The following is a 16461-nucleotide window of genomic DNA, read 5'->3' as shown; positions in this document are numbered from 1 at the left end:
CACCATAGTTTTAATTTGCTCTACTGTGTTCTTAATTTCTGATACATCAGCCTTGATTTGCTTTATTGCTGCTATTTCTTGTGTTAGATATTCCTTAAATTCTTTGAACTCTTGTATGTGCTTCTCATTGTTGATGAGAAGCTTTATAATGAGTTTCCTGAATTCTGTGTCTCTGATTTCTCGATGTCTTCCTCAGTGAACTCTGAGGTTGGCATTGGGTTTTGCTCCTTTGCAAGGGAGTCTTCAATAATAATCATTTTGCCTTTGTGTCTTCTTTTGCTCTTGATCATTGCACTTCTAGTTATCAGATTCTTCTCCTTGGGGCACATTTCTAAGCTGTGTTACCCACAGGTCTACAGTTTGGTTTTACTTATTCCCATTGGTACACAGCTCTTTGCTTGCAGCCACTTGTGCTGCTCCCTCCAGCAAGTTCCAGGTCTGGGTTCTTATGTTAGTTTTTCACCATGTTCTTTGTGGCCCCAGCTCCTGGCTTACCAGTCTCCACTCCTGTGATATCGTGCTGAAGTTGCATTGTTGTTTCTGCAAGCTTGCTCCCACTTCCGTTTGGAGCAGGTCCCAGGATTAGGGAGACACAGGTGTCCTATATAGCTAGGTTGTTGGTGGTACTGATCTTGGCGGAACCTGTTGAATGTTAGATTTGGGTGCCACATGGAACTATTTTGATCTGTACAATGCCAGAGTTGGTATTATTTGCCTGTGGGACCAGTACAATTCACTGAACTCGGTGAGTTCTTGCTAGCTCAGCACATGTACAGTTCACTGTTGTGTTCTGTAGTCCTAAACTTTTGCCACACCGTACAAAATGGCAACTTACTAGAGTTCTTGATCTTCTGGCTGTCAAGTCTGAGGGCTACCCATACTTGTGTTGGGTGGAACCTGTAGGATGCCTAATTGTTGCAGTTCACTGAGTCAAAAATGAGATCACTCCCAGCTCAGTTTATGTTCAGTCCTTTCCCTTGCCTTTGCCTCCTTAAGCAAAATGGCACCCAATTCGGCTCTAGGGGGCTGACTAGGCTGTGAAATTCACCCTGTTCTCGCACTGCCCATCTGGGATCTGCTGCTTTGCTTCTGCTCCTGGTCAAATCAAAGACCAGCAGGACAGATGGTTCTTTGGGTTCACCTCCCAAGTTCCCAGTGGAAATCCCTTCCCACCTGGTTGCTTGTGGAGTTCTGGCTGCTGGTGGAGTTCAGATCGCCATTAGCTGGATGCTGCTGGGGTATCAGTCACTGCAACACCACACCATTGTTTTTGCTGCTTTCCTGTGTCTGTCAGTCTCCAGGTACCCCTCTGCTGTTGCTCTCTCCTCTCCTATTTCCTGGAATGTGTCCTCTCTGCTTCATCCTGATTAAATGCTTTTCCATCCATTTAAATGTGTCCTTACCCTATTCCGCCATCTTGATTCCCAAACATGCACATTTTTAAAATGAGACCATGTAAGGTTCTTTTGAAACACAATGTACTATGTCCATTTTTTGATGCTACTAAACAGTTGGCATAATTTTTAGTATCTATATCATGTCTAATGTAAAAGTGATCTTTTTTACATTTTTACATTTTAGTCGTTTGCTGTTAAATATAAGTAGTGATTTCAGTTTTCAATTTGTAAACATTGTAGTAACTAATACCTTTCCATGTAAATATTTAAATAACATATTTTAGAATAAATTTTGGAAGTGAATTTGCTAGGCAAATGTACTAATTTATATGTCTGGCTTCAAAAAGAAATACCTGGGGCTGGCCTAATAGCTGAACTGGCTAATCTTGTACCTGCAATTAGGAACAAGTCATAAGGGCACACTATGTGTCCTGGTTGCTCTGCTTCCCTTCCCTGGTTGATCCAGCTCCCTGCTTGTGGCCTGGGAGAGCAGTCGAGGATGGCCCAAAGCCTTGGGACCCTGCACCCACATGGAGGACACGAATGAGGCTTCAGGCTTTTGCCTGCCGATTGGCTCAGCTCCAACTGTTGCGAATATTTGGGAAGTGAACCAGTAGATGGAAGATCTTTCTATTTCTTCTCTCTGTAAATCTGTCTTTCCAGTAAAAGTAAATCAATCTCAAAAGCAAGCAGACTTATTTTAGATGCTTAGTTTTTCACGTATCCATGTGGTCCATGAATTTCTTCTGCAATCAATATTTCGTCAAAAAACAAGTGCCTGAGATCTGGGCCTTGCTTTTCAACACTGTACTTATTTGATATTTGCTTGTGAAAAAGTAGCTCCTGAAAGCACTGCATGTTAAATAGTCAATTTGGACATTTTAGTGGGATATTCCTCCACTTAATTTTGATTAAGAAAACTCTGGTTCAGTGCCACTTCACTGATTAGTTGGAACTCCCACTGGGAAAATTCCACTTAGCTTCATGCATATTACCATAGCTCTTTCATAACTCATGAATATTCATTTGTAATATGACCCAATCTTTATGAGCCGTTCTTTCCTTCTCTGAGATATATGTGAAGAAAATGAGTATTCCCCAATTACTGTAAATCAAATTATAAATAGACAAAGATGTTTCCCAGGAAATTAAGCCTCTTTGTATTGAAGTATGTTTTCCCTCTTTCTGTCCCTTCTCTTTCCCTTCCCTCCTCCCCGCTTCCCGCTAGAATTCTGAGATGTGGTACAAACGTCACAGCATCGCCATTGGAGAGGTGCCAGCCTGCCGACTGGTGCACCGCAGACAGCTGACCGAGGCCAATGTGGAGGAGATCTGGAAGTCAATGACACTGTCCTAGTATGTATCTTGGCGTTGGTCAGCAGCTTAGTGATTTTTTTTGTCTTTTTTGCTTTCTCATTACTCTGTAACAATGTAAGGATCCCAACTTTGCCTTGTTTACCGTTGTGTTGCTTAGACAGACTAGTTCTACTGAATTCTGGGGTTCTAATTGCCTGTTATATAATAGTTAAAACTTCTTAAACTTTCTCAAATTTTAAACCTCGTGCAATTCATACTGGAAAAATTGATCTCCTAAAAAATTCATGTGGCACCAGTATAATTAAAGAACATGGTATTAGCAGCAAAAACAGCTTTTCTTACTGGAATGTACTGGTAGCCATTTCCCATCATTAGAAAAGCTACTGTTTGGTTTTTTAAATAGTAAATTTAATTATGCACTTAATTTACTAAGGTCATTAAGACTATGAATATAACAAATGAAAAAGCCGTGTTATCTTAAAAAAAGATAAAACTAAACATAATTTTCTTGGTCTTCATGGCGTCATGTCATGCAAGTCAGAGAAGCAGCTTACAAATGATGATAGGATATTTTTTCATGTATAACCGTAGCTTCATACAGATTGGTTGAAAATAATGTGTTTAAATAGTGTTCTTTGGCAGTTATTATTATTATTATTAAGTGAATAGTGAAACTGTAGCATAATATTGATTTAGTATTTTACCTTCTCAGTTTACGGAAAATCCTTGGTCTCGACTCCTTGGAAGACATTTTAGACATCAAGCTCGTCAACGCCAAGTTCATCATCCATAACGTGTACAGCGTCAGCAAGCAGGGAGTCGTCGTCCTCGACGACAAGTCAAGTGAGTGCCTGAACGCCACAGCATGCGTCAGCTGCCGTGGGACCTGTCCCTTCATGCTGAATGAGTTACCCCATCTCCTGAAGGAATCCTTTTTTCTCTTTCTGATGCCTCTGTGGTGAGTTGTTTGCCTTAAGAACACGTCATAGGAAGGTGGATGTCCAGGGATGACGGTCTCAGTAACATGCCCCCTGAGGTTAGCTAGGGCCAGGGAAGGGTCTGAGCAGTGAGTGTGCGTCTTACTGACCCAGAGTCTGGAGCAGTTTTCAGGTGCACCACAGTTAAACTAACTTTTCACTGTTGAAATGTAGCTTTTCAGTTATATCATGTCTTGTGTCAGGTTTCCTGAGATAATCTTGGTTCATGCTGTTTCTTTTTTTTTTTTTATTAAGATTTATTTTTATTATTTATTTTTATTGGAAAGGCGGATATACAGAGAGGAGAGACAGAGAAGAAAATCTTCCGTCCGATGATTCACTCCCCAAGTGACCACAATGGGCCGATACTATGCCGATCCGAAGCCAGGAGCCTCTTCCGGGTCTCCCACGCGGGTGCAGGGTCCCAAAGCTTTGGGCCATCCTCGACTGCTTTCCCGGGCCACAGGCAGGGAGCTGGAAGGGAAGCGGGGCTGCCGGGATTAGAACCGGTGCCCATATGGGATCCCGGGCGTGCAAGGCGAGGACCTTAAACCACTTTCACCACCGCGCCGGGCCCCATGCTGTTTCATTTTAAGATGTGTGCTCTTTTAAGTGTTGAAAGTCCTTTAATTTTGCATGTCTTTTTCTGGGACATCAGCTTTTGAATTAGGGGCAAAGACGTTTAGCAGTCACCTACCCTGAGTTTTTGTAAATACAATTTTAAAAGATTTATTTATTTAAAAGACAGAGTTCCTGAGAAACAGAAAGAAAAAACTCTTCATTCACTGCTTCACTTTCCAAATGGCTGCAGCAGCTTTGAGTAGGCCACAGTTTTGAACAAAAATTTTTTTAAAAGTTCCTATTTATGGGCCAGGCTGAAGCCAGGAGCAAGGAACTTCATGCATGTCTCCCATGCATGTGGGTGACAAGGGACCAAAAACAATTTTTAACAGGCACAAAAAATTCTGCATATTTATGGAATGCTATGTAATATTTCATTCCAGGCATATGTTTTGTTAATATAACTTTTGATTTGAGAAAATAGTGATATTTTCAGTGGACCACAATCCTTCGTATAAACTTCCCTTCGTATGGGTAAATATTGGACTAGAATTGGATGAATTTCTTCATCCTTTAATTCAATGTTTTTTTAACTCAAATTCTTTGTTTCAGTTTTTATTTTTGATCATGTTTACATAGTTTATCAGGATGGGAAGGATCGAGGGTTAGTGGAAAGTGGGTGAGACCATTTTGTTTCCAAATTTTCAATTTCTTCTTCCTGTATCTGGGGGAAGTTAGGAGAGAAGGGGAGAAGCCAGGCAACCCAGGTCCCACCAGATACCCACCCCTGGACACACAGACCTGGTACTCATCATGCAGGCAGGCCTAAGACCCAGGCCAGGCGACCTGGGTCCCCTGGGACTCCTGCCCCAGGGCTCAAGGATCTGGCATCCACTGCACAGGTGGGCCTAAGGACCCAGGCCAGGTGAGCTGGGCCCCTTGGGACTCCTGCCCCAGGGCACATGGATCTGGCATCTTCTGCACAGGTGGGCCAGGCCCCATGGAACCCTCAGATCCTCCTCCCCTCGCCTGCTCCTCCCCAGCTCTGGGACAAATGGACCTGGCACTCACTCTGGTTCTCATGAGCACCAGTGGGTGCTGAAGCCTAGCCCAGTCTGGCACAACCCAGACCCAGTCCACACCAGTGCTGAGGAACACTGCAGTCATGTCCAGCATAGATCGCCATCCCTATTCAGTCTCTCATGCTATGCAGAAGGAACCATGACCCAGTCCCTTAACTCCCCAACCTGGCCTGTTCCCAGCCACAGTTCTTGTGCATGCCAGAGGTTGCTATGACCCAGCGTGGCGTAGCCCATCCCCCATCTTGGCCTTTGCCATCAGAAGCTGCAGCCTGGCTTGTTCTGACCCACCCGCAGCCACAACTCTTGCTGGTGGGTGCTGCAGTCTAGTGCTGCCCTGTCTGCTCCCCTCCCTGGCTCATGCACACCACTATGAAGTGAGTGATAGCCTTGTCTGGCATGATCTGCACTCCAGCCTGGCTGTTGCACATGCCAGTGAGCTAAGGTTGTCTCAGCCGTACCCAGGGTGCCCCCTCCAGAACTAACCCACACATTTGCCAATCTGGACTCTTCCCTCCCACCTCCCCACCTTGCCTTTGGGACTGAAAATTGTGCGTGCGCTCAGGCCTGCTCTGGCAGCCCCCAGTGCCGAGTCCCAGACTCCAGATGTCATGGAAGGTGGAATAATGTATTCTTATGATACCAGCTATTTTTGTGATTCAAATTTCTAGAGTTCTGTGGAATTAAACATCTCCCCTTTTGTCTCATTTTCCTGCAGAAGAACTTCCTCATTGGGTACTGTCAGCTATGAAGTGCCTGGCAAATTGTAAGTACTAATTATGTGCTAATGTTATGCAATTAACAGATTCTAATACCTTGCGTTAGAAAATGTGCTCAATAGCCTGAACATGGACTTGACACCTGGGAGGGCAGCAGCTCATTGCTTCGAGACTATTGGGCTGCTAGTCATGGATTTGTGCCTTAGTGAGAGGGCTGAGGTACTGAACAATGCTAGTGCTTCCACTGTCCAGAAAGTGAAGTGATACCACAGCTAAACTGCATTCATTACGAGAGGCTGCTAATCGTACATGTAATGTAACAGATAGCTGTCTGTTTAAAATATACAGGTGTTCGTGCCTGGAACTTAAATTTTGATTTCTAAAGTGTATGCAAGTAAGGATACTTTGAAAAGTTTTTGGAAAAATGGAATTGAAAGTTCTTGGGAAAGTTGATGTGGATAGAGTGGATGATGGTGCTGCCTGCTGGTACTGAGGTTCCAATAGCTGGATTCCTACCGGCCACAGAGGGGAGCCACACGAGGTCCTGGCTGCGAGCTTCAGCCCCATCCTAGCTGTTGGTGGTATCTGGGAGTAACCCAGGGGGTGGGAGCTCATTCTCTCTCTCTCTCTCTAATGATATGAATTATTTGGGTTTAAAAATTGTTTTGAGTTCCTTCATAGATGTCTTCATAACACTTCTTTTCTAATGAGCTGTTTGAAGAACTTTTATATGGATGTATTTCAGTTTTTTTGCACCAACATAAACTTGTCTTTTATTTCTATTACTTACACTTTCCATGAAGATTTTGAGATAGTTGTATTATTAAGCTCTCGTGGGGTGACTCACTCTGTTTCCCAGTGATGGGGACTGGGCTGAACCGAAGCCCCGAGCCAGAAACTCAGCCCAGGACTCCTGTGCGGTTAGGGACCTGACCTTGAACTGTCACTACTGCCGCTAGGGTCCGCGTCACAGGAAGCCAGAGTCAGTAGCTGGGGCTCGCTGCGCTGCTGTGGACTGTGGATGCCTCAGCCAATAGGCTGGATGCTCACCTCCATGAAGTGGTGTCTAACCAGTAGGCTGGACTCTTCACCTCTGTGAAGTGGTGTCTGACCAGTAGGCTGGATGCTCACCTCAATGAAGTGGTGTCTGACCAGTAGACTGAATGCTCACCTCCGTGAAGTGGTGTCTGACCAGTAGGCTGGATGCTCACCTCCGTGAGTCCATGTTTAAATGGGAGAGAAATGTTCTGGGAAGCTGATGTGGCCCACTCACAGGGATGGTTTTGCGTGAGCAGCACCTGCACGTGTAGAACCAAGGACTGTTGCAGTAATTTGGGTCACAGTCCTGATGAGGATTTTCCTGAACCTACACCATCTTGCATAGGCACATGATAGCCATTTCATTCATAAAAACAGAAAGCAAAGAGTTACTACAGTCATTCACTACCACTCGTTTTTCTGCGGATTATCAGGATGCTTAACTCAACAAATGGGTTCTAATGGTTAGCAGGTGTTTTTGTGAGAAGACTTCTGGTTCTTCCTGCCAACTGGTCCTGGTATTTCAGTCTCAGTGCTTTATTCTCTGTGCTCATTCATTTGAAGTAAATTCCATCTAAATGATTTCTTTGGCCAGATTTGACAGTGATGAGATAGGAGGTGTAAATGGCAAGTTAAATTACCCATTTCTGAACTCTTACCAATCCAGGATATGAAAGTTGATCAGCTGGGAATGAGTGAAAATTGTGGAATAAATCTAGACTATAATATGCTATAAAGTATATACTATGATATATTGATGTTGTTGAACTTCCTGTGATGACAGAAGTGAAGTGTGAAGAGTATGGTTCTTCCCTCAAACTTGACGTACATGTGAAATCATACATTTTTCAATGAAAGGTTAGGATAACTGGAATCATTGGTATACAGGCAATATCTTCACACGGGGGAGGCAGTGTTGTACCATGAGGAGGTATTGGAAGGTGGGAATGTTTCTTACATACAATGCTTAGGAATCACTGGTATAACCTTAGAGATATTTATACACCAAAGGAAAGAAATGGTAGGCAGAGGCCAAGGGCAACCTTATGCATAGTTTTATAAAATAACTATTTTTTCCAAATTCTTGCTGTATCTTAGGATTTCCTTGGAGTTTTTCAGAGTCATGAGTTTTTCTTGGTCCGTCTTAGCATTAGTGAATCCAGATCCCCACGACAGTTGTCTGCCAGGCACAGAAGCAGGCACTGAGTACATGATCTTTTCAGGTCTGTTTCTTGTATTTTTGCTCAGTTCTGCTTTGTAGTTCCACCTCTTTTGGATCTTGGAGATCCATCTCTTTGGGTTCCTTGGAGTGCATACACATCTGTGTCTTGCTTGTTGCCCGAGGCCTTGTTGCCCACGTGGGAGGCATAGATGGAGTTCCCAGCTTCTGCCTGCCCCAGATCTGACTTCTGCAGATGTTTGGCGAGTGATCCAGATGCAAGCTGTGTCCCAGGAAAATTTCTTCCTTTCAATTCCTCTGCTTTTAAAATCAATCAGTCAATTTATCAATCAGTCAGTCTTTAAACTTTATTCCCTTTCTTCAGCTGCAGTGACCCTGTAGGAAGAATTTCTGTATGATGTGTCTTTGGCTGTTTCTTTGGTCTCCTGGGGTAGGGATCTGTCTGGCTAGAATTGCTAGTGTGGCTGCACTCCTTTCTGCCATGTTGTCGTGGAAGGAGACATGGATGACTGAACTGTTCTTGGGACCACTTGCCGTTTTCCTTGTGGCATAGATAACTCACTCAGTCTATCAACTTAGCAATGTAAATGTGGGATCTGTGTTTTAATTTTGGGAGCATTTGCTCTCTACTCTGTGGCGAGTCTATCTCCTTCCTTCCTGCCTTTCTTCCCTCTTTCTTTCCTTCCTTCCTTCCTTCTTTCGTTTGTTCCTTCCTTTCTTTGCTTTGTTTCAAAGGCCTAGTTACAGAGACAACGATTAAGAGGTCTTCCATCCATTGATTTAGTCCCCAAATGATTGCCACAACCAGGGCTGGGTCAGGCTGAAGCTCTGAGCCTGGAACTCCATCTGGTTCCCCATGTAGTTAGCATGGGCCTGAATGCTTGGGTCATCTTCTGCTGTCTCTCCAGATGTGATCATCAGGCATTTGGATTGGAACCAGAGTAGCTAGGAATCAAACTGCCACAGTGTTGGTGCCAGCAAGCATTTGTTGCCCTTCTGTTTCTGGATTATAGCTGAGTCCAGGTTAATTCAGGGTTTCCGAGGTTGCTCCCACTGTTTAGTATGATTATACTTGATAAGCTTTTGATGTTTTATTGAGGATCAAATGGAAAGTCTTTATCAGAATGCATTAACAAGACAAACTGTAAAATACCTTCAAGAATATCTTTTTTTTTTAAGATTTATTTCTTTTTATTACAAAGTCAGATATGCAGAGAGGAGGAGAGACAGAGAGGAAGGTCTTCCGTCCGATGATTCACTCCCCAAGTGAGCCGCAATGGCCGGTGCTGCGCCGATCCGAAGCCAGGATCCAGGAACTTCATTCCAGGTCTCCCACGTGGGTGCAGGGTCCCAAAGCTTTGGGCTGTCCTCGACTGCTTTCCCAGGCCACAGGCAGGAAGCTGGATGGGAAGTGGAGCTGCCGGGATTAGAACCGGCACGTATATGGGATCCCGGGCGTTAAAGGCGAGGACTTTAGCCACTAGGCCACGCTGCCGGGCCCAAGAATATCTTTTAAAGATTAGTTTGAGTTTTTATAAATCTGGAATAGATGGAGGCAAAAACTGATTATTTCCTTCAATTCTGACTATATGACTTTGTAACACAGCAATAAGGAAATAATTAAAATATGGCTTATCATTACACATGTTGTTAATCTATTCAACTTTAGAAAAGTTATTTAAACTTTTTGTTTGTTTGAGATACAGTGAAAGGAAGAGGGAGATAGGCAGAGCACAGAAAGGGAGAGAGCAAGCAGCTCCATCTGTGGGCTCCTTTCTCACATGGCTGCAGTGACTAGAATGGAGCGGGACGGGATGGCATTTGTCTGGGACCCAGGATTTCAATCCAGGTGTTGCTGACTGTGTTGGCTGGTAGGGACCCAAGTGTTTCAGTCATCACTGCTCCCCTCCATGGTCTGCATTAACGAGAAGTTGACAAGGACACAGCTGTCCTAACCAGTGTCTTAACTAGTAGGCCAAAGACCCATCTCCTGGGTCAGCCTTCTTTACTAAGATTAGGAACATACAGACTATTTTAAAGAGAGCTATTCTTTTTTTTTTTTATAAAGATTTATTTTTATTATTATTATTTTTTTTATTGGAAAGGCGGATATACAGAGAGGAGAGACAGAGAGGAAGATCCTCCGTCCGATGATTCACTCCCCAAGCGAGTGCAACGGCCGATGCTATGCCGGTCCGAAGCCAGGAGCCTCTTTAGGGTCTCCCATGCGGGTGCAGGGTCCCAAAGCTTTGGGCCGTCTTTGACTGCTTTCCCGGGCCACAGGCAGGGAGCTGGATGGGAAGCAGGGCTGCCGGGATCAGAACCAGCGCCCATATGGGATCCCAGGCGTGCAAGGCGAGGACCTTAACCACTTGCGCCACTGCACTGGGCCTCCAAGAGAGCTATTCTTAACATGTATTAAAAGTGACTTTTGAAAGGACAAAAGATAGATTGCTTTCAAAATGGAAACTGGTGATTTTCATCATTGTTTTAGTGGAAAGCTCAATTTTGACATGCAGTGTATCATATGAGCAAAATGTATGCTGCCTCCCCGTGGCACCTTTCTGTGTGCCTTGAGTGTCTGAGTGCTTTGAATATCTGTACACACCACACATATGCACAAAGGCTCATACCTAGAGATAATTGTTCCACTAATGGTTCTCTTTCTCTTTTTAAAACAGGGCCCAACTGTTCAGATTTGAAACAGCCCATGTACTTGGGATTTGAAAAGGATGTATTTAAAACCATAGCAGATTACTATGGTCACTTGAAGGAGCCTTTACTCACATTTCATCTTTTTGATGCTTTTGTCAACGTATTAGGTAAGTTGAGATATAATGAACAAGTCTCTGTGTTATTGATGTTGAATCGTTGCATTTTTCATTATCTCGACGCTCTTGTTAGCTGCAGCTTACAGAATTTTTACAATAAAACTAGGATGCGTGGCATAGCTGGAGCTCTGCTCTAGAGAGTAAAAGAAAATGGTTAGGTTCTATTATGAACCTCAAAGTAAGGATTAGTAGGTTTTTTTCTTTAAAAATAATATATAGCATGTCGCTATTATACAAAAGCGTATGTCTTTGCTGGCAAAGAAGAATATAAATGTGGTGTTTGCTTTTCTTGACTGAATCCATTACTCTGAGTATGACTTTATGAATAGTCAAGTGAGGGGGGTATATTTTCATTTAGAAATCGAATTTCTTTTTATAGAAGAAGAGGTTTGTGGAGGATTATTACCTGAGACATGTAAAATAAATATAATAATTTTTCATTCCCTAAAACTTTTTGGTATTCTGCAAGTGAGTTTGTACTTTAGAATTTACACTGTGAAAGAAACAAATTTACACTGAGAAAAGAAACAGATGTTCTTGTTATAGGTCTTTCTAATGTTGTTCTTTTCTTCTTGGAAATCAGACCTTCAGTGTTTATTAAGTGTTATTGTGTTCTTACCAAAGTGTTTGCTTCAAAGGTCAAGATACAGTGTGGGTTTCTTACTTGTTTTGTAAATTTGTGGGAATTAGCATACTGTTTGTATTTTAGTAGGTAAGGATTAGTAAGTCTTTCTCCTTCCCTTCATGCTCCTGTTATTTCCCTTTGCGTCCCTTTTCTTCCTCCTTCCTATTTTGTCTTGGACAGTATGAATGATGCCATATTATAGCAGAAGATAAGAAACATGTAGAGAAGGTACCTGATCTCATAGCCAAATTCTTTGGATTTGAAGGCTTAACAGGTTCACTGCCAATGACAAGCAATATACACAGAGCTAAGACCTACAGGCATAACTCAGTATTTGTTTCTTTTATACATATTGGGTTAAGTATATGACCAATTTTTAAAAATTATTTATTTGAGAGGCAGAATTAGAGAGAAAGAAAGAGAGTTGGGAGGTGGGGTCTTCTATCTGCTAGACTATTCCCCAAATGGATGTAAGGGCTAATGTTGGGCAAGGGTGAAGCCAGGGGCCTGGAGCTTCTACAAATTCTCCCACAAGGGTGCAGTGGCCTAAGTGTTTGGGCCATCTTCTGCATTTCCAGGGGTGGCAGCTGGGAGCTGGATCAGTATTGCAACAGCTGGAACTAGAACTGGCCAACCTGCCACAGTGCTAGCCCCCTCATCCCCTTTTAAAGATTTATTTGTTTTTATTGGAAAGACTGATATACCGAGAAGAAGAGAGACAGAGAGGAAGATATTCTGTCCGATGGTTCACTCCCCCAAGTGGCCACAATGGCTGGAGCTGAGCTGATCCAAAGTCAGGAGCCAGGAGCTTCCTCCAGGTATCCCACACCGGTGCAGGGTCCCAAGGCTTTGGGCCATCCTCAGCTGCTTTCCCAGGCCACAAGCAGGGAGCTGGATGGGAAGCGGGGATGTCAGGATTAGAACCGGCGCCCTTATGGGATCCCGGCATGATCAAGGTGAGCACTTTAACTGTTACACTATCGTGCTGGGCCTGAGCCCCCTAACTTTTTTTTAGAGGCTGTAGATAGTCTTATGGGTAAGAAAAAGTGGTAAGAAAAAGAATTAGAATTTATGTTTTTGTTTGTTTCAGTTGGGAAGGCAGATTTACATAGAGGAGATACAAAGAGAAAGATTTTTAAAAATATTTATTTATTATTTATTAGAAAGTTGGATTTACAGAGAAGGAGAGACAGAAGGAAAGATTTTCCATCCCCTGGTTCACTATCCAAGTGGTCACAATGGTTGGAGCTGAGCCAATCTGAAGCCAGAGGCCAGGAGACTCCTGCAGGTCTCCCACTTGGGTGCAGGGTCCCTAGGCTTTGGACCAGTCTCTTCCTTCCCAGGCCACAAGCAGGGAGCTGGAAGGCAAGTGGAACAGCTGGGATACAAATGACACCTATACGGGCTCCTGGCGTATGCAAAGACGAGAACCTAAGCCACAAGAGAGGCAGTATTTATGTTTTTATCACAGAAAATCAAGGTCTTGGAATAGTTGGACATTGGTGTAAATGTGAAGCAACTTAAAAATTTGATATGGAATGACTATGCTATTTGACCTGAAGAAACAGAAGGATAAATATTTGAAGTTCATATGTGATGTAACTACCTACGACTGAAAGTGAAGATCTTGATAAACCATTGAAAAGGTTGTATCTCCATACAGCTAAACATGAAGGTCGAATTGAAGAGGGGGGCCCCTCTGCGTTTCACTGGGAGCGCGTGGTATGCTGATGGTGAAACAAGCAAGGGGCTGTCGCAAAGAGAGAATAAAGGGAAGTGTGAACAGTGGCAGGCTGCTTGCAGGGTTTGAATGAAAGCCGAGCCTCGGGTCTCTAAAGATCAGTGGAAATAAAACATCTGTTCATTGCAAAGCAGCAGAGAACTTTATTGAAGAAGCAGATGTTCAAGAAATGTGTAGTGTTAATTGTGAGGCCACAGTTGTTTATTCAGTGATGATGAAATGGCTGGTGTAGCTGTGAGTCAAGCTGATTGTGATGACACTGAGGGTGAAGATGATAATGTTAGCAATGCGGAAGCACTGCCTGTAGACAGCGCACTGATAACGTGTGATGGGCCTGTTGAAGATCTGTAGCAGTGTGTGCTCATATCAGAGCGAGGAGTTGCATCAGTTTATAAAATCAAAGATTTCTAACACAAAACTTTATTTTTATTGGAAAGGTGGATATACAGAGAGGAGGAGAGACAGAGAGAAAGCTCTTCCATCCGGTGGTCTACTCCCCAAGTGGCTGCAATGGCTGGAGCTGAGCCAATCCTAAGCCAGGAGCCTGGAGCCTCTTCCGGGTCTCCCACACGGGTGCAGGGTCCCAAAGCTTTAGGCCTTCCTCGACTGCTTTCCCAGGCCACAAGTACGGAGCTGAATGGGAAGTGGGGCTGCTGGGATTAGAACCAGTGCCCATATGGGATCCCAGTATGTGCAAGGTGAGGACTTTAACCACTACAGTATTGTGCCGGGCCCCACAAAACTGTTTTTAATGTGGCAAAGAACTCTGGAGGAGATATTATAGTGTTTATTTTAAAAATATTTAATTACCAAAATTTGTAGTTGTTTTCATTTCATTTGCAAGGTAAGAGATAGGCAGAGAGAGTGCTTGCATTCTGTAATTTACTCCCAAATGCCAACTGCAGCTAGCAGCGCTGGCTCAGTCTGAATCTCGTGTGGGCAGTGAGGACTTAAGCCTTTATGTGCGACCTTCTAGGGTGAGCATTAGGAAGCTGGATCGGAAGCAGCTAAGAGCGGAAGCCCAGACATCCTGCAATGGGATGCAAGCTTCCCAAGTGGCAACTTAACCGTCAATTATGGAGGGAACATTGTCTACAACATGCATCCTCATCCATGCAGGACCCACTTCCTAGCCCTTCAGTTGCTTCTGATGTTTCTTCTCAACTATGAAGTTGAAGTACAGGAGTAGCGTGTGGAAAATGACCTTTTAATCGAAGCTCAGTAAGGTGGGCAGAGACGGGAGGCTTGCCCCTGGCTGCTGCTCCTGTTTTAGCAGTGGTTCCTGGTGCTGTGGAGATGTTCTTGGGCTGCTTGGTGGTCCTAACACATTGTGTTTTCTCTGGATTGCTGGCGTACCTTCTTCATGTTGTGAAGTACTTTGTATGCATGAGTACAAGAAAAATATCGCCGTGCGGCTGCGCAGGAAGCCTCAGTGTCGGGGATGGTGGCGATGTCTGTGACAGGGCATCAGCGTAGTGGCTGAGCTCGTGATACTGCTGTGTGCACGGGCTTATGGTTCGTGCACAACTTTGTTAAAAATGTTGGTGCAAATTTCCGTCAGGCTGTGGGTATAAAGGGAGTATAAAGCAGAAGTGAATTTCAGATTTAGCCTTGAGCCCCATCCCCAAGATATGTCCTTATTATGTATATGTAAATATTTGCAAATCTGAAGAAGTCCAAAGTTGGAAACTCTTCTGGGCCCAAGCATTTTAGAGAAGGGACTCTCTGTATCAAGTGAATATGTTTGACGTGTCCTGCAGAGAAGACATTTTTACAAGGTTCTTGTAAAAATAGAAAGTGGAAACCTTTTAGGTTATAAAAGACCATAACTTGTTTATATGATTAGCAGGCCATATGATATAACAATCTTCTTAATGTCTGGGGAAAGGTAAATATTTAGATCTGTAAATTGAATTTCAGTAGGATTGACTTATCCTTGTAAACCTTTTGATTTTAATTAGAATTAGGGTGTTATTAGGTATTTAAAGTAATTCATTAGTATATTTTTTACAGAAGCTAAAAATTCTGCAGCACTCTCAGTGAAATGATTTTTAGCTTAGTTTATGAACTTGTTTTGAAATTTATTCCTCTGCTTCTGACATAGTTGGGCTTAACTCCAAAGCTGTGATCCCAAGAGCAGTTAATCATTATTAATCACGAAATAGGACATCCTGAAGTTCCTAGGGGGAAAAAATTGCTGTTTTTGGAGATGTGAGATTTGTTCTTTATGGACAGTGTAATTTGACTCAGCTGTCTGACCTAGCAACATGATTGTGTGTGGCTGTAGTTGATGTTCATTTCCAAAGTGGCAGTTCCTTTTAGGGAGGTCAGAGCTTGACCACTTGAGTGGGGTGAGGCAGATAGGGGAGCATTCTTTATGCGCACCCCGTATCCCACCCAGAAACCAGAGATTGGTGTAGCATATTTCAATATTTCATATTGAGGAATCCGAGAAGGGTGCTTTTGACAGTTGAGTCAGCAGCCACAGTTGGCCCATGCGGCTAAACATGGCCCATAGAAATAAGCAAGAAGTGCGTTATGATTTGACATATACTTTAATAAGGACATTGAGTTAATTTCCAAACTTTAAGGGACGGGAAATTCATGTAAATTCATATCTGTGTGACAACTCTTCGCTGCAGTAGTTAAGTGCCCCTTGAGGTGCCCGCAGCCCTTATCGGAGTGCCGGGGTTGGAGTCTTGCTCCTCTTCTCGTCCTAGCTTTCCTCTGCTGTGCAGCCACGGAGGCAACAGATGACATGCTTTGAGCGCTTGGGTCCCTGCCACGCAGGTGGAAGCCCCGAGTTACCTGTTAGCTCCCTGACCTTGGCCTAGTGCTGGCTGTTGTGGGCATTTGGGAAGGGAACTGGCAGATTGAAGTTCTCTCTGTCCATCTCCATTTCAAGTAAAAATCAAAGCATAAATATAAACTTTAGAAATAATTAATGTTATGGCTTCCCACCCCCCGCCCCCCTTTTTTTTTAGGAAATTTGAAAG

The 16461-nt window shown here is 43.6% G+C and overlaps 1 protein-coding gene across 1 annotated transcript in view; it reads left to right on the top strand.

Moving 5' to 3' along the window:
- Window positions 1–16461, top strand: part of DEPDC1B (DEP domain containing 1B) — a 77072-nt gene that overhangs the window by 44809 nt on the left and 15802 nt on the right. Inside the window, exons 5-8 of the mRNA XM_040977578.1 lie at window positions 2626–2753; window positions 3427–3557; window positions 6050–6097; window positions 10950–11090. Coding sequence (XP_040833512.1) covers window positions 2626–2753; window positions 3427–3557; window positions 6050–6097; window positions 10950–11090 — 448 coding nt within the window. The remainder of the gene's footprint in view (window positions 1–2625; window positions 2754–3426; window positions 3558–6049; window positions 6098–10949; window positions 11091–16461) is intronic.

The sequence above is a fragment of the Ochotona curzoniae genome, unplaced genomic scaffold, assembly GCF_017591425.1.
Source record: "Ochotona curzoniae isolate NIBS_2020 unplaced genomic scaffold, NIBS_Ocur_1.0 contig_2754, whole genome shotgun sequence".
Taxonomy (NCBI): Eukaryota; Metazoa; Chordata; class Mammalia; order Lagomorpha; family Ochotonidae; genus Ochotona; species Ochotona curzoniae.
Note: the sequence above shows the minus strand (reverse complement) of the source record. Positions and strands in the feature narration are given on the sequence as shown.